At 37.5% G+C, this 21,877-nt stretch overlaps 1 protein-coding gene across 8 annotated transcripts in view; it reads right to left on the bottom strand.

Moving 5' to 3' along the window:
* PCNT (pericentrin) overlaps positions 1-21,877 on the bottom strand; it is a 79,332-nt gene that overhangs the window by 3,085 nt on the left and 54,370 nt on the right. For 4 of the 8 annotated variants that reach the window (XM_032189704.1, XM_032189707.1, XM_032189706.1 and 1 more), the window contains 18 exons: positions 21,282-21,452; positions 19,904-21,022; positions 18,646-19,182; positions 17,522-17,621; positions 16,935-17,089; positions 15,076-15,273; positions 14,560-14,733; positions 13,727-13,922; positions 12,916-13,138; positions 12,300-12,450; positions 9,760-10,464; positions 8,997-9,274; positions 8,110-8,212; positions 5,795-5,959; positions 3,678-3,916; positions 2,100-2,188; positions 1,590-1,743; positions 4-131 (listed from right to left, as the gene is read on the bottom strand). In XM_032189704.1, the coding sequence (XP_032045595.1) occupies positions 4-131; positions 1,590-1,743; positions 2,100-2,188; positions 3,678-3,916; positions 5,795-5,959; positions 8,110-8,212; positions 8,997-9,274; positions 9,760-10,464; positions 12,300-12,450; positions 12,916-13,138; positions 13,727-13,922; positions 14,560-14,733; positions 15,076-15,273; positions 16,935-17,089; positions 17,522-17,621; positions 18,646-19,182; positions 19,904-21,022; positions 21,282-21,452 (4,885 nt within the window). The remainder of the gene's footprint in view (positions 1-3; positions 132-1,589; positions 1,744-2,099; positions 2,189-3,677; positions 3,917-5,794; positions 5,960-8,109; positions 8,213-8,996; positions 9,275-9,759; positions 10,465-12,299; positions 12,451-12,915; positions 13,139-13,726; positions 13,923-14,559; positions 14,734-15,075; positions 15,274-16,934; positions 17,090-17,521; positions 17,622-18,645; positions 19,183-19,903; positions 21,023-21,281; positions 21,453-21,877) is intronic. The other 4 variants (XM_032189708.1, XM_032189712.1, XM_032189705.1 and 1 more) reach the window with 2 other exon arrangements.

Genomic DNA, 21,877 nt, shown 5'->3' with positions numbered 1-21,877 from the left:
TACCTAGTTGCAAACCTCCTAGTCTTTGCTGGATAACCTCCAAGTGATGGATATATTCTGTTAGTGATCGTTCAGGATCCTGAGTAGGCACAAATGACTTTTCTGAAGCTGAACTTGTGGATGGAGTCGATCTTAAAAAGGAAAACACAGTTTTGTTCTTATTGCACACTGTCCTGGTTTCATCTGGGATTGAGTTAATTTCCCTTCTAGTAGCTGGTACGGTGCTGTGTTTGGGATTTAGGATGAGAATAACATTGATACCATGCTGATATTTTAGCTGTTGCAGAGTAGTACTTATACTAAACCAAGGACTTTTCAGCTCCTCACACTGTCCTGCCAGCAGGCAGGCTGGGGGTGCAGCAGGAGCTGGGAGGGGACAGACCCAGGAGAGCTGACCCAAACTAGCCAAAGGGGTATTCCATCCCATCTGAGGTCATGCTGAACAATTAATATGGGGGAGCTAGACAGGGTAGGGGGACTGGCTGCTCCGGGATAGCTACTTAAGCTACTATTGCTTAAGATCTGGATGGGCATGTCAGCCCAGGTAAACAATTTCTTTGTACATCAGCTGTCCATCCCTCCCCCCTATACCTCCCCCCCAGTCTTTATCTGAATCCCTCAATCCACCAGTTCTCTCATTTTTATCCTTTACAGTTCTCTCCTCTATCCCAATGAGGAGAAGTGAGGGAGAGGTTGTGTGGTACTCAGCTGCCTACCTGGTTAAATCACAACACTCAGTTTTCCTTAACCAGCAGACAATAATTTTATTCATAAAGTACCCAATTTATAATAAGAAAGTTAAAAAAAACATGCCATGCTGATGGAAATGTGAAATGCTACCATTCACATCAACTGCTAAAAGTCTGTATTATAAGAAGGAAGCCACAAATGAGGAATAACTTGTGGCTATGCATTATCTGAGGTTACTCTGGGTGCTTGGGGAGTCTGGAACTGGGAAGGTCAATGACAAATGAAGGCCACGTCCCTCCAGCTCCAGCTCTGAGCTTGCAGCTCAGGCATTTTCTTAGCAGCACTGTGCAAAATGCCACCTGTGACATACAACCCAGCAACAATCATCTGGGATCATATTCCTGTGCAGAACTGAACATAATTAATGAAAAACTGAAAAAAACACACACAGCAAGTTCCCCACCTCCCATTCAAGTGTGTTCACAGTCCGAAGGCAACTAATACTAATGCAGTGCTGTCCTACGGTAGAAAAGCCACTTCCGCTGGAAGGTGAACCTATTTTCTTGCATTCTTAACATAAATCTCCAGTTTAGAAGGCAAAAGCAGCAAGAATTACTCCTCAAAGAAGGTAACAGACATTACCATTTTAAATACTTCAGCCTGTCCAAATTAAATTGGGGAATGCCACTAGGAGTATTCTCAGTCAAAGAACATCAGATATACTCAAAGGAAATGAGAATTTTTCTTCTCCTGTAGCACCTTGAACCAAATTAAATACTTACCAGACCTAAGAAAACAAATACCTCCTCTTGATCAAGTACTTCCTCCAATAAGTGGTTACATTTTTAGGAAAGACAGCCCGATGTGGCGATTGCACAGAATGCAGACTACAGACTGACCTGTTGTGTGACCAGTGAGAGGATCTGGGCGAGTGGCTCAAAAATCTCCCAGAGCTGGTTCTGTGACACAACCCAGTGTCCCGGGTTGGAGGAGAGCTGACATTAACGGCTAGGAGCTGCTGCTGTTTCAGAATTTCTGTTCTAGCACCGGAGGCTGCGTTAAGAAGAAAACAGTTAAAAAAATATTCACTGAGAAGCCACTCAATACAGCCTATTATAAATACAACCAATAAATAAATAAATAAAAACACAAGAATTGCAGCAGCATACATTTGGTTTTGGTTTTAAATGCATCGATAAAAAATATATTTCAGCTAATGCCTTTTTTATATTTTTTTAAATCAAATTTAACAGAAGTTTGACATTTCAGTGTTCAAATTATTTCCTGCAAATGGAGAACATCTGACACAAGCATTTTTTTCCCCCCAAAGAAATTCTAGTAACTATTTTTTGCTCTAACTACATATGAAAAATTATGATTTAAGAAGTGTAACTACCCCAACGCCTTACCTGTATTACCTCCTGTACTGTGAGGAATGGTTTCACCCTGTACACTCTTTCTGTTAAGTTTGTTCCACTTTTTCACCAAAAACTTCAACCTTGATAACAAAATTAATTTGTATGATCATTAATAACAAGCAAAAATAAACTAAGTTTTAATATTAAAAACTCTTTGTTGGTACAAATCATATGAAACAATGTAAGTAACAATCCTTGTACAGATGGAGAAAGAATTCTTCAATTTCCGTCCTTAAAATGAAGGCTTATACCATTTTGCTTTACAACAATACTCCGAGGGTTCCAGAAGCACAGCACAATTTACACTTGGTTTACATTAAATAACATTTAAAGTCTAGCAGGTCAACACAACAATCCATAAGAATTCTTGAGAGCTGACAGGAGTCTGTCATCATAAAATCCCAGAACACCTGGCTTCACTGACTCAAATGCCATTTTCATTATATTGCTAACTGAATGGATATGATTCATCATGGAGACACAGCTAGATGCAGCCCACAGGACACTTGCTTTCAGCCAGCTAAGGGATGAAAATGAAAAGAGCAAGCAAACACTGCCTAAGAAACCCTAGCTCTTCTCCAATCTGCCACAGGCCATGTCAGAAACTAAATTCACTGCAATTTATGAAAGTTTCTGCTTACATCAGAGCCAGCAGTGTGCAGTGCACAGCTCCTGCCAGTGTCCTCCAATGAGGATTATGTTGCCTATAACTACTATGCAGCACCAGGAAGACCTGAGCTTAAGAGCCAGGGGTAACAGCAGACTGTTTAAATGATTTTTTTTTTTTTTTTTAAAATCTCTTTACGTACTTTTTTTTCCCCCCCGAAGTTACTAAACACTGAAGAAATCTCTTAAGAACACAATCTATGGGACCCTATACATCTAGGGAAGAAGAAAAATCCAGTAATCCAGTCCCTCAAAATGGTTCAAGTTTGGATAGCAAAAAAGGAACAGACATTGGAGCTTAACCACAACATCCTCTTGAGTCTTGGGATGCTGACGTTGTGAGCTGTGGGATGGTAGATAACACCTTTGGTTTGTATCTGGCTTTAAGGCACTGGAAATGTCTGCAAGTTTTGGCACTGCTCTTCCACTCTGACTCTAACCTCCAGGGAGTTTTGTGGCAGCTCCTCCTGCCTCAGAGGATTAGTTTGGAGGTCACTTTCCTCCATCCTTTGATATGGCTATCATAGCGTCTACCTCAAAGACAACAGTACAAAGACATCCTGTACCATCTCCTGAAAGTCTTTAGCTTCTTAATAACATTTTTCCAGTGCATCCAAATGGATAAGAACTGAAAGGATCTCAGTTTCTAATTGCTGTGCATTGATTTGCAAATATATTGCATCTGAGCATCTCTCAAGACGACAGATACAGCTTTTACAAATCTTTTGTTTAGTACAAATGCAACTTAGCACTGACTCTGAAATAGAAATCTGACCAAAGTTACAGCTAATGAGTCACATCTGAACTAGTTTTGGAGAAAGCTTTTGCTTAATATTAAGTATAATAAACCATCGGAACTATTCATTTTTTATATTTCCAATAAAACAAGTGTTCTGGTTTTACCTTGATACAGCGATGACTGCTCTGACTGCACATCTGAACTTGGTAAAAGGGCGGGAATGGGAAACAGAAAGCTGCAGGTCTGCAGGTGCAGGGTAGATTCCCATACGTGATATTAGAGACAGGGTTGCTTGCTCACAGTCCTGAAATCCACCAAGGAGCAGCAAGAGGTATTTCTTCTGATAAACTAGAGCCTTTCTAAAGCTCTCTGCTCTTAGATACTTCCTATATAATTTCTGCAACTGGAGGAAAAAAAAACAAAACAAACAGCCATTAAAATTTAGCTACATCAAGCCCAGAAAAGTTGATTCCTTTTTCCAGCAAGGTTTTCCACAAATCAGTTATGCATCACTATTTAAACTTATTTTGCTTTGCGATACTGTAGAAAGCTATTTAATAATTATGAAGTATGGAAGAACTGTACATTTCTCTTTAAAATGAATTTTTGAATGAGTATCTGTACTACCAACTCTGCACCAAAACTGTCCAAGTCACAAAGTAGTGGTATTGTACTTTGAACACCATATAAGAAGGTTTGTAGTAGTCTACTGAATTTTTGTACACCCATGGAGTCTTGACTTGACTAAAGTTTTGGCATGATTTCTGATTGGTGTACTGTCTTCATATGGTGTCTATACTACAGATACAAGGGCAGCCGCAACACCTCTGTACCTAGCTAAAAGCACACAACTTTGGAGTATCAGACTGCCTTTAATGTCCTGAAAGTTTCACAACAAAATTGTCATACCTGAGATTCAAAAACTGTTTTACTCCTCAACAATTAAAATAGCACTTGTATAAAATATTAACCATAAAGCACATCAGTTTAAGTACCCACCTAATTTAATTATAATTAAGTTTGTCAGAATAGAAGTATTTAAGATTAGGAAAAAAGAAATATGAAAATCTAGATGTTTGGTAATTTCACGCTTTGACAAGAAATCTGGATCTCCCTCACATTTAAACGTAGAAAGAGATTCCAAAAGGTAGGTGACTTTTGGTGCAAGTTTCTGTCTAATATCAAGAAAGTTAAGAAGGATCTTTTCTGACATAGGACATATGAGGAAAGAATGTTCCTAATTTAATATGCAGCTATGCAGCTTCTGAAATCATTTAACTATAAGATCACCTTTTAAAATGGCAACTGAAAAGATTACAGCAAAAGATTACAGCATTAAGTTCAAATTAAATGCCATAAACTGACAGATATTTAAAATCTTAGTGGCTGGAAAGGTGTCCAGCAGAAAAGAACCTGGGGGTGCTGGTTGAAAGCTGGATGAACACGAGCAAGCAGTGAACACCAATGGCAGCCTGGTCTGCATCAGAAACAGTGTGGCCAGCAGGACCAGGGAAGTGATTGTCCCCTTGTACACAGCATTGGTGAGACCACACCTTGAATGCTGTGTTCAGTTTTCGGCCTCTCACTACAGGAAAGATTTTGAGTTGCTTAAGCATGTGCAGAGAAGAGCTAGGAAGCCACTGAAGGGAGCAGAGAACAAGGCTTGTGAGGAGCAGCTGAGGGGACTGCGATTGTTTGGTTTGGAGGATGCTGAGGGGAAACGGCAGAGGTTAGATTGGACATTAGGAAGAATTTCTTCACAGACAGGGTGGTTAAGAATTGCATGGGCTGCCCAGGGAAGTGGTAGAGTCCCCCATCCCTAGAGGTATTTAAGAGACGTGTGGGCATGGCACTGAGGGACTTGGTTTAGTGATGGGACTCAGTAGGTCAGGCTGATGGTTGGACTTGGTTGTCTTAAAGACCTTCCAACCTAAACAATTTCATCCCTACAAGTCTGAACTGCGCAATTCCTGCCCCCCTATAACAGCAAGTTTTTATCATATTAATAATAAAGACAACCCAAGCAGAATTACTAAATTAGTTGCTCTACATGTGACAATAATCACTTAGGCAATGATCAAGAATGATAATCCAAGGACTGAACTTTCCAGACGGTTTTATGACCTTGAGTTGGTAATAGTTCTCACACAGCAAATCTGTGCAACAGACAAAGATACTGAGAGCAAAGTGCCAACGGTTTAAATGATGTGCTAATGTTTCCAGCACTGTCTGCTCCTGAAGCTCCAGACGCTCCATTGGCTAGCCATCACTATCATTTTACCTTAGGACTGGAAGTTTCTACCACTGGTTTGTTTTCAATTTCAGCAGTTGCTTTAGCCAGTTCTGACTCTGCCCGCTTCAGTGCATTCTGCAGAATGCTTCTCTCTTGCTGCCAAGCGTCTCTTTCCAGTTGTTGAACAGAATCAGCATCATCTGTAGATCTGATCTAAAAAGAAAACAAAAGTACATGAGCTGTGATAGTTCTCACACGTTATTTGACTTGAAATGTTTGGCTGTGGAAGTAATAACCTAACTTTACGGACAGACTAAAAAACAGCTATCCTGATAGTCACTAGTGGCATTCAGGGACAAAATGGTACAAAAGTAAACAGAAATATACAAGCAGCCCTAGTTAAGAAGTTACAAATTAATTGTTAATCAAATCACTCCTTCCCTCTGTATATGTCTGATCAGTGCCACTATACTTTCAGAGGTGGGACAAAATAGCATCTTGAGAACAAGAGCAGAGGACATACAATTATGTCAGATAATTATTTAAAATAGTTCAAATTATTATTAAAAATAGTTCAAACATGGGAAACAAAACCCATCTGTATTACACTGAACTGGACGGAAGCTACTTTACGTTAGTCTTGCAAGCATCCCAGTAAGGATTACAGTCCTGCCATCCTAGGCATTCTGTAGACAGAGCTGCAAAAGCTCAGTTTGAAGGCAGTAACAAATGCTTGTAATACCTGAGGAGTCCTATCTGATATCCATCAGGTTGATTTCCACTGCATCACTTGGCACGATTACTGCCTATTTGTTTTGGTACAAATTCCTCTGTAGCATTTTGCCTGTATACCTAATAGTCCTCTACTTATCACAACCCAAGGAAGTAACAGAAGTAAATGCCTTCAGTTTCCAGAGCATGTAGTTCAGCACACTTAACTGAAGGAGAAATTCAAGGAGGAACCTGAAACAAGAGGCAATTCTAGAGAACACAAAAGCCTGAAAAGAGGGATGTTTGTGACCACAGAACTAAGGACATCAAGGTGCATTTGTTCTCTAAACTAAAGAAAAGCACATGTCTTTAGGTTTTTAAGTGGAACCTCTCATTAAACAAAAATAGAGTCCCTGTATTTTTTGTGATCATTACAATTGCTTCCTCCAGTACCAAAGTTTGATCCAACAACAGAACAGACTGTTATACCAAGAATACCAAAAAAATAATGTTAAGAGGCCTGCTAACAGAAGATGACCTCAGAAAAAGTTAGGAGCACTGAAAAGCATTTATAGCAGAGTTTCTGAAGACAATGGCCTAATTACACCAAAAAAAAAAGACCCAAACATGTTTCTCAGTTTTTTTTTTCCCCTATTCCAGTAAAGTAATAACTTGGAGTAAGCTAAGCCAGACAAACAGCTTACCTCTGCTAAGTCAGGTTTAAATGGAGCCATTAGGTTGTCCTTATTCCCCACAAGCTCTCTGACCATTTTGTCCACAGCAGAGGGCCATATAGGTTTGTGAGAGGAAGGCTTAGTCAAATCAACTTCAGAGACACCTACCAGAGAGCTTGCACCATGCCTAGCCAGCTGTTCATAGATCAGACTTGTATTACAAAGAACATGAGAAAAGAAGTTACCAAAAGCCTCATGTTCTGAAAAGTCACAACTTTTTCTCAAAGGTAGGTTTTTGGGGAATCTTCTACAAAATTGTATGTCAAGCAGATGAGGGAGTAGAGGAAGGATGAATTTAACAGAACTAAGATTGTTAGCCATAAATCAAAAAAAGGTCAGAATGGCTGCAATGCATTTGAAGAGCTCTCTTAAATAGAAAAGAAAGATATTTATGACAGTACAAACTTCTGTGGTGAATAATATGGAATTTTATGGAACCGAGTTCAGTTTTCAATAATCCCTAGGTATAAGGTATCTGTAATACCGCAAACATGAAACAAGACGTGCCTCCTGAGATGAAAAACCATTACCACACTTTTTGAAAACTGCTTGGCAATTTAACGGAAAATAACTGTGTCCGGATGCATACAGAAGAAGCAGCAACATTTCCCAGGGTTTGATAACCTCAAGCTTATTACATACTTACTACATAGCTAGGAAAAAAATGGCATCAGAAACAGACTTCACAATACACAAAGTGCAAGAGTATGATATTAAATATGCGAACATAAAGATGGTGTAAATAGAAGTGTTCCTATTTTTTTTCCTATCCCAACGGCAAAAAGGAAAAATTGTTAAAAAAATAACAACAACAAAAACACAACACAACAATCACTACCACTACAACTTATGTACATATTAGAACCCAAAGAATAAAGAACAACTTCATAATAATCAAATATATGCTGTTTTCCTCACCTGAGATGCAGGAGGAGACAATAAATCTGATTTCAGTTCCTTTAACATCTGCAGTAAAGATGCTAGAGCTTCATTATTTGATGCAGACCAATCATTAACTGTTCTGTTAAATAGAAATACTTTTTCAGTATCAGGTTGATTTGTAGTAATTTTGTATTGAGATTAGTATACATCTGATTCCTTCTCCCCACTGAAATACCTTTTAAAATCTTGATGCTGTCTTTATGTACTATTTACTACACAAAATACTACAAATACACAAAGAAATTAACAGCTTTTATTAAAGAGTAGAATTTCTAAATACTGCTGCACAAGAATTTATTCAGAAGCCTGTACTTTATGCCAACCTGAAATTCTATTATACAAATTCAGGCTGCAGCTAAATGTTACCACAGTATTTTACTTTGTTGCCAAAGAAAAAAAAATAATTACTGCTGCTTGGCCACTCATTCCTGATGACTACCTTTTCTCTTCCATGCTCGATGGATTTTCCCATTCCAAACCTGAAGCTGTGTTGATTTTATTTTTATTTTTTTTTGATTGCTCTCCAATCAAACTTCTACAGTTATCAAACTGACAAAATACTTTCCAACTCAAGGGTTTTCTTTATGGATTTGTTCTTTCTAAGCAAAGTCACTTCACAGATCTAGTTCAAAAGCAGGCACACAAGCTTCTAACAGGAATGGCTGCAGTGTGATGACAACCTTTTAAACAGTCTGCTGCCACCATGAAACCATGGTTTCACACAAGGTAGGTCTTGTAAGCAGAGGAAGTGATACACTAGTCATTTCCTTCAGCACAGGGCTTTCAGCCATGACCCACATGAGTTTAGAAGCAGGATGGAAAGAAAATTACTATTCCACAACAGAGTTTAAATGGCTACTCACTTATCTACTATTTTATATATGAACTCATTCAGACATGCAGCTACAAAAAGCAACTGCTGTCTTATCTTCTCCAGCTGCTGTTGCTGCTGTTGCAAGTTCAGTTTTTCACTTTCTTTTGTCATGGGTTGTTTGGCATTTTGATCTTTGTTTAAAGCACACAACAGTTCTCGTTGATTGTTGGAAGACGAAGGACTTTCTCTTAACTCTAATACTGCCAGTATTCCTTGCAGCTCTTTAATTTTTTGTTCATCCCTCTGGTGTTGCAGTTCCAAATTTTTCTATTTGAACAGAATAGATAGTAATAAATTGCTACTTATGCATACATATACAGATTATATTAAAATATAATATATTTTCAGTCTGCATAAACAGAAATAAAAGCATCACACCCAACTAACATACCCATCTCAGTGCGTTCCTTAACCCACAAACCCCTTATAGGAGAAGACATATTACTGCACTCCAGGGCCACCAGTAAGCCGTTTAATTACTATAGATAAGGCATCTTCTCCAAAACTTCCAGACTCTGTGACTGACAAGTCTCCAGAGAGTCTACAAAGCCTCCCTCCGCCTCTAATGAGAAAGGAGCTAAGAAACAGGAAGGGTGAAATTGGAAACAAGAATGGTGAAAAAAGCAGAAAAACAGCTAATGATTTTTTTCAGAGCAATTTGTTTCAGGTATTTTAATTGAAGAATACTATTTACAGGTTCTCTGTTTGTTGGCTATTCCAGAGTAAGAGAAGACTTGAATAAACATTATTACCAGTCTTTCTTGATCTCTCTGCCTGTCTGTCTCTTTTTCCATTTCTGTTTGTTGCCTCTGCTCTTTCTCCTCTTTCTTGTTGTTATGTTGTTCTTGCATTGTCTCAAAGACTAACTGCAATTGTTCCTCATCAGCTTTCAGCTTTCCCTCTCGTTCCTTCTGGGCCTCTAGGGAGTGGATTACCTCTTGCTTTTGACTCTGAAGAGACTTCATTGTAGCTTGTAGTTGGTTACTGACCTCTCTTTCCTTCTGTGTTTCTTTGCAACGCATCCGTACTTCAGCCTCTAGCTGCCTTTTAGAATGAACAGCCTTCTGGTGTGTTTTGTCAAGAATAGCAGTGAGCTCTGTTGTTCGGGACCTCTCTTCTTCCAGCTTGGCTTGAAGCTCTCGGATAAAGGCTTGTTCCAGCAATGATGCCCTGTGCTGACAAGAAGCGTCTTCCTTAGCTCTCATGCTCAACTGTTCTGTCAAAACACGTTCATGATTCAAGGAATTCAAGAGCTCCAATGAACGATTTTTCTCAGCTTCCAAATTTCTCTGTAGCTCTGACACTTTTTTCTGTTCTTGAGACACCAACGCTTCACAGCGTGAATGTTCTATTTGAAGTTCCTTGCGGAGATTATCATTTATCATTTGCTCATGCTCTAAGGATACAGACAGCTGGCTATTCTGCACTGACTGCAGCTCCAAGGCAGCCTGCAAATCCTGCTCAAAAGGAGAGGCATGAATTAATATTCTAGCATAAACATTCCTTTGTTGGAGTAGGCAAGCATTCAATTTTCAACCTTCTGTTTTATCCATGGAGAAATTCAAGATTGAATTAGAGCAGTTCAGGTATTAAAAAGTTTAATTAAAAATTACAAGTTTAATTTTCTAATTATGAGTGCCAGAAGCATAGAATCATTAAGGTTGGAAAAGACCTCCAAGATCATCTTGTCCAACCATCACTCTACTACCAACATCACCCATAAAACCATGTCCCTAAGTACCACGTCCAATGTTTCCTTAAACACCCCCAGGAATGGTGGCTCCACCACTTCCCTAGGCAACCTGTTCCACTGCCTGACTACTCTGAGAAGAAATATTTCCTAATTTCTAACCTGAACCATCATGACACCAAGTAACAAAACCAAAGATCATACTAAAACATCTTGCAGCACTTTTTTTTGCCTCTTCAATCAGTATGATCCTCGTTGGTAGTCAATGTTCTTTACATCACTCAAATGCCTTAATAAATGACACCTGAAGCAGAAAAAAAAACTGTACTGATTTAAAAGAACCAAACACACTTAAGCAGTAGGAGCATTTGTAAAATCTCTAGATTTTACAGCCCATCTATTTGAAGCACACAGCATAGACTGATGATTATAATCCATTCTCAGGTCAATTTTGTGAGGTAGTGCATTGCCATCACCACATCTTTAAAAGGGAAAGAAGCAACTGAATGGGCAGTCTCACAATGCTTGCAGACAGAACTAGCACTGCTGAAGTCCTATGAGGAGTTTCTACCCTCTCCCTCCAGTCAGCACCAGATCTTCTCTGGCCATATAGGAATCTAGGTCATGTGGCTATAGGGCAGACATCTGGCACAAACTGGTATTCCATCAGCATTCTGCAGTGGCACTTATGAACAGTTTAATCTGTAGCATAACTCCATATCTTGGGCCATGCACTTCTTTTTAGCCTTTAAATAAGGTGGTCCCTGTCTTCTCTGCCTGAGCAGTCCTTTTACAAGATGGAACATGTTAGCACCATGCCTACCACACAAACAGGAAAAACAAAACAAAACACCTACACACTCAAACACCTATCAGAAAGATAACAAATGAGAAGACAGACTAGAAAAAACAGAGTCAGAACCGTCTCTCCTCATTTTGGTTATCTAACCAGGATTGTTCTGAAGTTAGAGTTTGGCTTTGGTTTCTAATTTTGCAAAAGGTTTATGTTAAATCATCATAATTTTCTAGTCATTCTAAAGTCTTTTACAAGAACTAAGTCACTGCTATCACAGTATCAGTGAGAAAGCTGTTCATTTGTTTTCTATTCGGTTCAGAAGAAAGGGTACAAAAATAAATAAAGTTTGGTTAACCTCCAAAAATAAATTTTACATCAGAAAGGTTCCAGATACTCTCTGCCAAGTGTATGTATCATTAAATGGTTTTCTTTATAATCTTAGTTGATCATACACAGCACATCCTCATGGCATATTTGCTCTGGAATAAAGGGTGCAATTACACAATTGTAGAATCTGGCTTTCGCTGTACAGTAGGGGCAGTACAAAACTGACCCCAAGAGAAAGTATAAGGCTGTGAAAACATTAAGATATAAAAAAGATGCATATAACATTTGCTTATTTCTGTATGTGCAGACAGTAACTGAAAGCTTTAATTCTGCAAGGGAAAAAATGCTATGCACAATGGGCAGAAGTAACTTCTATTTTTTAAAAACTGTTATTGAACAAAAACATTGGATACAAAAAACAGTGCAAAAATGCGTTCATTCACTTCTTTTGTGCACGAAGTTAAGATGCAGGGCATTACCTCCAAGGCCTTTTTATTTTCATCTTCTGTTTTCTTATGCTGGAACTGTTGTTCCTCAAGCAAGCCTCGCAGCTCTGTTTCTCTCAGGCGTTCGGTCTGCAATTCTTGGAGAGCAGCTGTCAAATCCTTTTCTTTATTTTCCAATTCAAAACTGAAAAGTTCAAAATGACACTTTATGTTCTGAACAGAACATCCATTGCAAGTGATTTTGGATTACTTTTTTGTGAGTTAGCCTCAGTTAAGAAGGTCAGTTTCAAGTCACAGCTATTGAGCATTTTAAAACAGCTTACTTCAGTGCAAGCAAAAGCTAAAATTGTCCTAGTTAGTACCTACTAAAAGATATAGGTAAATTATCTACACAGAGAATTGCCTCTTTTGTTCTACCAGGATACTTTTATTACAGTTATACAACATGCCTTGACTGCTGAGAAGGTTATGAACTAAGTGCTACTGGGAAGGTAAATATTTGAATTTGAATCAATGAATAAATAAATTTGTTACTAAAGAAAAGCAAACATATCCATGAAAAGTGACAGAGGCACATCTGTGATCCCAATGAGTATAAAACTTTTTCAGACCTGTCAATAAATTTAAATAAATAAAATCTACTGCTCACCGGAACTTGTTTATTTCCCTCTGATGCTCTTCTAGGGCTTTTTGTAGCCTTTCATTCTCTTGCTTATGTTCATATAGCTCTGACTTCAGGGCTGATACTTCTGCTTTTTCTTGATTCAAGAGTTCACATGTTTCAGAGACTCTCTTCTGCTCCTCAGACAATGAGCTTTGCAAGTCACTTACAATTGATTTTTCCTGCTGAAGTTTATATTCTAATAATTCAACTAGGATAAGAAAATGTTAGTAGTTATTTATATTACAGAGAATTTGACAATATATTGTCAGTTACAGTGCTTCAAATTGCAGAAAAATAGTTGTATTAAAGCATTCTTGTCTTGAGAAGTTATTTATTTTCAAATATTATAAGAACAAGCAGAAAGATGCATACATATGCTACAGCTTTGCCTGCTAGTGGACCAGGAAAAGTGAGGATATGAAAACTGAGTGAGACTTTAAGACCTACTGTGATATACTGCAAATAACCTTTTACTCATAGATCCTATAACTCATTAAACAAAATGATACATTTACTAGCAAATATATATATACAAAGAATTCCCTGAAAACAACCACAGGTGTCTTACTAGACTTAATGTTCTTTCCTGAATACATACAGAGAGTCAGCCTTCAACTCCATTGCTTTGGGTTCTTTTAAAGTTTCTCTTTGCTTTTCACAGATTTATCTTAAACAATGACATTAGAAAGAAGAAAAGGCCCACTTCTTCCTCTGCTAAAACTGGCTTTTTATCTGCTATGCAAAAAGGAAAGAACTGACAGAGAAAACTGGGCAACGAGAACTTGACAATTACTACCTTTCCTCCGAAGCTGGTGTTCTTGTTTGCTCCCATGGTCTTCTGCATTTGTAAGGGTTTCCTGTAACTGCTGCAGCTTCTCCTGGTTCTGAAGGTGTGTCATGCGTAGCTGAGCTCGAAGGTCCTGTATCTCAGAGAGCAAGCTATTTCGGTCTGAAGAGAAAAGATGTTCTACAACCATCTGCCTCTGTTCCTCCTGAAAATGATCCAACTCCTATTAAATCTACAAGTCTATCTCCATTTTTCTTCCAACAGAGATAAACCCTAGAGAACCACTCAGTACAAGTTTTACAGAGAGGCAACTTCAAATGACTAAATAAATATTTAACATTAACTGTTTGAATTAAAATGAAGTAACAAAAGACCTCATTTCATTAGCTTCAAAATAGCATAATAGTAACAATAATAGTTCATACATAGCAGTTACCAAGATGAAAACTAATTATAATTAAAAAAAACAACAAACAGTTATGGAGTTAGCTCAGGATACACCCTTTGCAACAGAAGTTTGTGAAGCTCCAGATGGGATTCTTTTATCAAATATTTCCTTTTCCATATCACAGTCTCCTGCTCACTATTTTTGTCTGGCTGCCAGGTAAAATAATCAATAGGCTCTATAATAGAAGAGCTTGAGAAAAACAGTGTCAAAACAGACTAGAAAAGCCTACTCATCCTATACAAAATCCAAATTAATGCACACGGTATTATTTAACAATGGAAGTAACAAACTTATAAAAATAATAGTGGTATCCATGCAACATGTCCAGATCTAACCCCAAATAAAGAATGGGGAATAGAAGTGATTTAGGAGCATAATACTAAGGTTTTCTTACTTGTTGTTTCATGATATACTCTAGCCTTTCTGCTAATGAAACTTCATCGCCACACCCAGGATTGGAGAAGTGAGACTTCAAGTCAATTTGCAACACATTTCTCTCCTTCTCAAACACACTCTGTACTGCTTGGAGAAATTCTGCTCTCCAGTCAGCAGTAATATCTGAATGTTCCTGTAAAAAAAAAAAAAAAAAAAAAAAAAAAAAAAAAAAAAAAAAAAAAGGCACCTATTACCAATCTGTAACCTACTGTCTTTGATATCATTACTGCATAAAACTAATTGCTAATTCAAGCAGACCAAAGGTGTCTGAGAGGCCTGTTCAAATCTCAGAAAGAGTCCCCCGCTCCTCATATATAAACACATACAATACGTACTATACTTATTTTATATATATATATATATATATATATATATATATGTATATATATATAAAATACATCTCTCTCTCCATATATACACACACAAAACAAGTTAACCAGTTTTTAAAGGGTACAAGACATCTTTATTTTCATACCTTGTTTCCTCTATCTGCCACCTTGCTAAGATAATCTTTCAGCGACTGTATAGCTTCCAACAAGGCGATGCCCTCCTTCTGCCATCCCTCCATCATTGCTGTGGTCTGATGAATATTTTTCTGATCCTTAAAACCAAAGGAATGTTCTGACAAAGCCAATATTTTGCAGCTCTCCTCATATACCATCTTCAGCACAGTCTGACAAGAGAAAAAAACAAAAAGAAAACACTCAACATTAGGAAACAGGCATCAGCATCTTGACAATGTATGAGTGGAATCTGATAGGACTAGACAACAAAAATAAGGTGGCTGTCCTAGGCTGTAACATCAATAAAGGCATGAAGTTCTGCCCTGGTACTTAACATGCTTAGTAAACTCAGAATATGCACACACACCCCTTAAACACTTTTTCCAGGAATAGGTCAAGTTCTATCAAGTCATATTATTAAACTCCAGTGATGATAGAAAATTATATATTTAGACAACCTTGGCTTAATTTAGCAGATTGATTATTTTAAGAGATGTTATTTGTACATAATCTTAATTTACACAGTAGAAACTGTTTCCTTTGATATTACTGGGTAAAATAATCTCTTTTAAATAAAATTCTCCATTCACAAGTTATTACATCACACACAAATGTTTTCTGGTCTCATTATGAGGAATGTCACTGGAGATTTAAATCATTTTCTATGTACATTTAACCAGAAATAACCCAACCTTGACATAGAACTTTTTCTCTTTGCTACTTACTGCTACCACAACAACAATACAAGGTACTTTTCCTTAACTTTTTGTATTCTTCTTTGCACTTCTCTGCATGACTTAACTTTTGAATCAACCCAAGTTGCTTTTCTGCATCTGGAATCAAAATACTGAATACTTCAAGAAGGAATGCTTAATGATGCAACCCTTTAGTAAATATTAACAAGAGAAGCAGAAGCACACTGAAATGTCATACTAAACATTCAGCATTGGAACATGCACTTAGATCTTCCAGTCAGTAACTGATGATCCATAAAAGCAACTAAATAAAAAAAATAAATCTCTACTTTTTCAAATCTTCCTTCATTTTCCGAGCTTGATGAAAGTGTCTGTTAGACATTTTGGGAGGCAGCAAGTACACACTGGGAAATATACTTCTAGTTTTACATTACTTAAGTTTCTTCAAATAGTATTGTACTAGAAAACCCTGTAGTCTACCACACTAAGCCTTGTACTTCTTGCCATCCTCACACAGGAGATGATTTGGAACACTGAATTTCTCCCTTCTACCAGCTGGAATTTCTGGAATCACAGAGAGCTTGCTCAGCTACAGCACCAAAAGAGTCCCTGGGATATATACCTTCTTGAACTCACTTTAATGACTGGAGTAAGCAATCATTGCTCAGTCTTGCGTATATTTTTCCTCCTCCTTGAACCATCTGAAAGATCCCTCCATACAGTGGTGTTTCCACAGATCTCCATCAGATCAGAATGTCAAAAACAGGCAAGGGAGCACCATTTCAACTATATATATTTCTTTATGAAACAGCTTTCTGTAAAGCCTCTGAGATAAACTCATCAATCAACAAATCAGCCCTGCCACATGCTGGAACATCACCAGTGTTGCCCTAACAAAACTTCTGTAATTCTAGCGAGTACAAGCAAGTCAACAGGCTTGTTATATATGAGTCATTTTTGCTTGTCTCAAGAATCATAATCAACTTGAGGTTTAAACCATTGCAGAACAGTTCACTGTGTAAATTTTCTAAAGCAGTTAGCTTAGAAACCAACAGCTAACTCCATTTTATATTAGCATTTCATTTCTACTGTTTCAGTTTTAATTTGATAGTATGTTTATGTTAGCAATATATTACCTTCAACTCTGGTGAAAGTACTTCCTTTTCTCTCATTGATTCCATAACATCTGAAAACATGCCACGGTACTGCATGTAAGCCATGAAACTTGCATCTAGGTGGTCTGATGGTTGTAGCTCCTGCTTTAGTTTAGCTGCCAAATTTGAGCTGGTACCTAGAGAAAGAGACAGCCTCCAGGTGTTAGAAAGCTGAAGAGAACATGAAAGCAGCATAACTGCTTACAAATAACTGTGATTCCTTCTGCTAGCATAAATGCATGGTTAGCTGATTGAAATAACTTATAAGAGGTTGACCCGAAACACGCTTAAGCAGGTAAAAAGGTTAGAAGTCGCCTTTAGCACCAGGAACGACAATGATGATTTTAAGTTAAAACTCAAAACCCCATGTCTCCTGTCCAGTATGAAAGGGGACGAAGATGGAAAAGTAGGCTTTCACTAGCGTGACCGTCTTCTGAACCAACTAAGAAAGGCACAGATATCAAATAAAAGATGCACAGTAAAAGAAAATCAGGGAAAGTGGCAACATTAGAATAGTTTTCTCCTGAAGCTATCAAAAAAGTGAAAGGAATCTACAAAGTTGAACTTACTGCTGCCATATTCATTGCTCATCACATCTGTGGCAGATCCTCTTGATCTTATGTCATCTTGCAAATCAGATGGGGTTAGATTATCTGCTTCTCTCATCTGCTTGGAAATAATTTTTCACATTAACTTAGTTTTCTCAACCCAGCTGTTGAGATGTCTCTATTTATAGCACCTTTGTTACTGGTGCTGACTTGAGTAAATGCCTACTCCTTCGAAGAGTTAGAGGCAGCAAATGACAGCACATGCAGCACCAGTACTCCTTGAAAACCATTCTGTCTACATTTTTCTCTTTCAGTAGCCTTAAGAAACAGAACAGTCTTTGAAAGAGAAGCATTCGCATTTAGTCTCAGATGACGTGTCATTCTGAGGAATACTGTAAATAATTTCCCTTTAGATACTTTTCTTCTGTAGCAAAATGGAAGAAATAAGAACATTACATACACTTTACAACTTGCAAGTAGAACAAAAACTTGCTTTCTGCAGCATGAAAATAAATTTCAATACTGTGCAATTTAAAATATAAAATATGGTAATTGAGGAGAAATTATAAGCCTCTACTGAAATCTGTTCAGTCTATGGGGGTATAACAGTGGACTTGATCTTAAGGACAGCTCACAATGAGGTTCCCTAAAAGCCAACCTGAAATCACACACACAACATCCACTGTTGTGTCAGCATCCAGAAGATTATTCATTTTCAAATCAAAAAGGGTTAGAAGTTCAATATAAAGTTCCAATATACAAAGGGCAACCTCTCTCATGAATGGCCCACTGCACCAGCACAATAAGAGCCATGCTAAATTTCATGTGGAGCCAAAAAACCCAAACAAGCCCAAATTCTCTGGCCTCTATCAGAGCCTGTCAATTTAAGTTGTGTGTGTCCGAGAGAAGCTGAACTCTGCAGGAAGACATTCCCTTTACATACAGCCCAGAGTTTGCTCCAGTATCTGACAGTGAGAGAGGTTCTAACAGTGGTACATCCAGAACAACGCTATTCGTACCCTCTGTGTGTCTGTGTGTAATTTTCCACTACTTAGAGCCAATCACCCAACAATGATTTAGGATGGGAACAGAGCTGAGCAGTCTTGTGTAAATACAATGAAATCAAGGTATGAAATATCACTTACCAACAAATTTTTCTCGATAACATGTTCATTGTCATCAACAGAATAGGTACTTTCAGAGAAAACTGGAGATTTTACATCTACTCCCAGTACTGCTTCTTCACTGCCATTTTCATACAGGTTAGAAAATCCCATCAAAAGAGAATTATCTCCTTGAAGGGATGACCTAACGTGTACCACTTGAAAATCTGTGTTTTCAGCTTCTGAAAAGGGTGTCACATGAAGCACTGGTTCAAGTTCCATGCTTGTATCTTCCTTCCTCACAATCTCAGGTGAACCCCACAAAGCCATATCCACAATGAAATCCTGGAAATCTTTACGTGTTTCTTTACTGTAGCAGATGTTCAAATTGTTTTTTGGAGAATCAGGACTTTGATCATTTTCCAATGTTAGTTGACAATGCTTTTTCAAATTTTGCTTCTCTTCAGATCTGTTCATCATGTCCATTTCCTGAGTTGAGATATCTTCCTGTGATTGTTTAATCTGAGATTTTATATTTGCGTTGTGAGTCATAGAGTCAAACATAACTTCACCTTTTTCCTACAACGAGATAAAACTATTTCTTAATGCAATTTAAATATGATTTTACAAACTGAAAAACATATATTTAAAAACTCATTGCAGAAATTATAATCAAATCTATTATTATTCCCAGATTTTATACAATAATCCAACACTTTCATTTATTTGATATACAAACTAAACAGGCTTTTTTTTAACAAGTGTATCATCAAAGGGAAAAAAAATCCCATACAATAAGAAAGTGTACCTATTTCAGCAGAGCTGACTTTTTCATCAAACAGGAAAAACAATATTCCTTGCAGCTATGTAGATGATCATCCTACTTTTAAATAAATAAAAATCAAAACACGTTGCTTTCCTGATTTGACAAATCTCCCCTAACTATCTTAATTCCTGACCCAGGGCACTGGAAAAAAACAAACAAACAAACAAAACGGTTAAAATAAAAAGCTCTGTGTACAGTTCCTGTACCTGTCATTTCAGCCCAGGAGAAACAAACACCTTTTTGCTGCACCTCCAGCTTTCATTTTGGTTAATTTCCTAATTTTCATTACATCCATTTATATAACATTTATATATTCATTTTCACTCTTTCTTAGAACCTGTAGTAGTACAGGCCATCAGCACTTTTATTTCTACTATTACAGCACTGAAAGGAATAACGATAGGGCTGTAGAGACTCACAATATTGGCTTATTTAAAACAACAGCATAATAGTATTAATAAAATAATTACATACCAGTATATCAGCTGGGGAAAGCAAAACTGGAAGTGACTGATCAACATAAGCTTCCACTCCTTCCAATTCCTCCATTCCTTTTTTAAGGGCTTCACCTTTTCTTCCTCCTTGGCTGAATACCTTGAGAAAGTTAGCATCTTCATTATTAGATTGCTCCTTTGACTTGGATAACTTCAACTGTGAAATAAGTTCATCTCTTTCCAATTGTAAGGCTTCAAGCTCTTTCACGTATGCCCTGATCTGATCTTTCAATTTTGCAGTGCTACCTCGCAGTTCATTGATTTCTCTCTGATTAGCTGCTTCTTTCTGATTCAGTGTTTGCACCTGAAAATCAAGTCTAGAAACTTGTAACTGAAGACTATAAACATCTTGAGCCTGATTTGCATCTTTCTTTTTCAATTCAGTTTCAAGTTCTGCTGCTTGTTTTGTTAAGTATTGCAACTCATTTTTGTCAGCTTCTCTCTGATCTGTCATTATCTTCATTTGTGTATCTTTTTCTAGAATACTTGCTTCCCTCTCTTTCAGAGTTTCTTCAAGTTCTTGAATGCGAGAAGTAGTAATTCTTGCTTCAACCTCTCTCTGAGATGCGCGTTTTTGGAAAAGGCTGTATTCTTCTTGAAGTGCATTGTACTGTATTCTCAGAGAGGTTAGTTCTGCAAGGTGCTGCTTTGATGACTCCTGTGCGTTTTGGCATTTTTTCTCTAAAATTTCCACTTCCATTTTCAACCGTGATTCTTTGTCTTCCAGTTGCTGCTGCAGAACTTCTCTAGCAGTTGAGACAAGCTCTAGCTTTTCCTGAAGTTCTCTCACATTGGTGATTAGCAATGCATTTCTTCTGTCCACATCAGTATCACCCTGAAAATCTGTCAATCCCTTCAATTCATTCTGAAGGTCTTCTGCTGATTTTTCCAATCCAAGTTGATAAAGATCACTTTGGTTGTCACTAACTTCATGGCATACTGGTCCAAACTGCGCCAACTCTTTTTGAAGTTTCTCAATTACACCATGAAGTTGCTCTACCTCTTCATCTTTGTCCTTACGCAGCCGTTCCTGGTCACTACGAAGGTGCTCAATGAGAGATCTGAGTTCTTCAATTTCAGATTTTCGGTTTTCTACAACCTGAGCAAAAGGATAAGGTCTGAATATTAATATGCATAGGAAGAATTGCTATTGCACATAGAATTCAAACTACTTCTGTTCTGTTTTTTTAAAATCACACATTTGATAGCAGAAACAATTACAGATTTCAGGTGGGTAGCTACTCAGAATACTCTCTACTTTCCTAAGAGAAATATCAAATAGTCTTCATTTGCAATTTGATTCTGTATTTGTTGTTTACATCAAAATAAAGCACTAAACTTCTAGTAAACTTTCTTACTGTATTCTCCAGAGTGTTCTCTAGCTCATGCTTGAGTCTTTTCATTTGTTCATTCAAATGATCAATTTCTTGATTCTTTTCTTTAAGTAGCGCTTCCGGGAATGACAGAGCTGAGGTATCACTTGTACCTAAATCCTGATTTTGCTTTACATGAAGTTTTGTTAGATCCTCCTGTCGAGAAAAACAGAAGTCTCATTCAAAAGGACTTACTTTCTCCCCCAGCCTAGTAGCAAAACAGACCTAAGGGCTTTACTTAAACATTCTCCTCCTTACTATAATGTTAATTAAAAACAAACAAACAAAAAAAAACAAACACACAACAATAGCTCCTTCATTTGGTTTTGTACAACTGGATTAAATTGTCACAATGTTCCTTAACTTTCAAGGTAACAGATAAACACTAATTGCCATACTGACAACCAACCAGTTTTATAACTTAACAACATTTGCTGTGGCCATAGAGGTCAGTCAGGAATGCATACAAAAGAGTGTCATGTTTACTATACAGCAATGCTGCAGGCTCTATCTATCAGGACCAGAAAAAAAGCTAAGCTTTTAGTGTCAAATGAACACAGAAGATAATGCCATAAGCATGA

This window comes from Aythya fuligula, chromosome 6, assembly GCF_009819795.1.
Source record: "Aythya fuligula isolate bAytFul2 chromosome 6, bAytFul2.pri, whole genome shotgun sequence".
Lineage (NCBI taxonomy): Eukaryota > Metazoa > Chordata > Aves > Anseriformes > Anatidae > Aythya > Aythya fuligula.
Note: the sequence above shows the minus strand (reverse complement) of the source record. Positions and strands in the feature narration are given on the sequence as shown.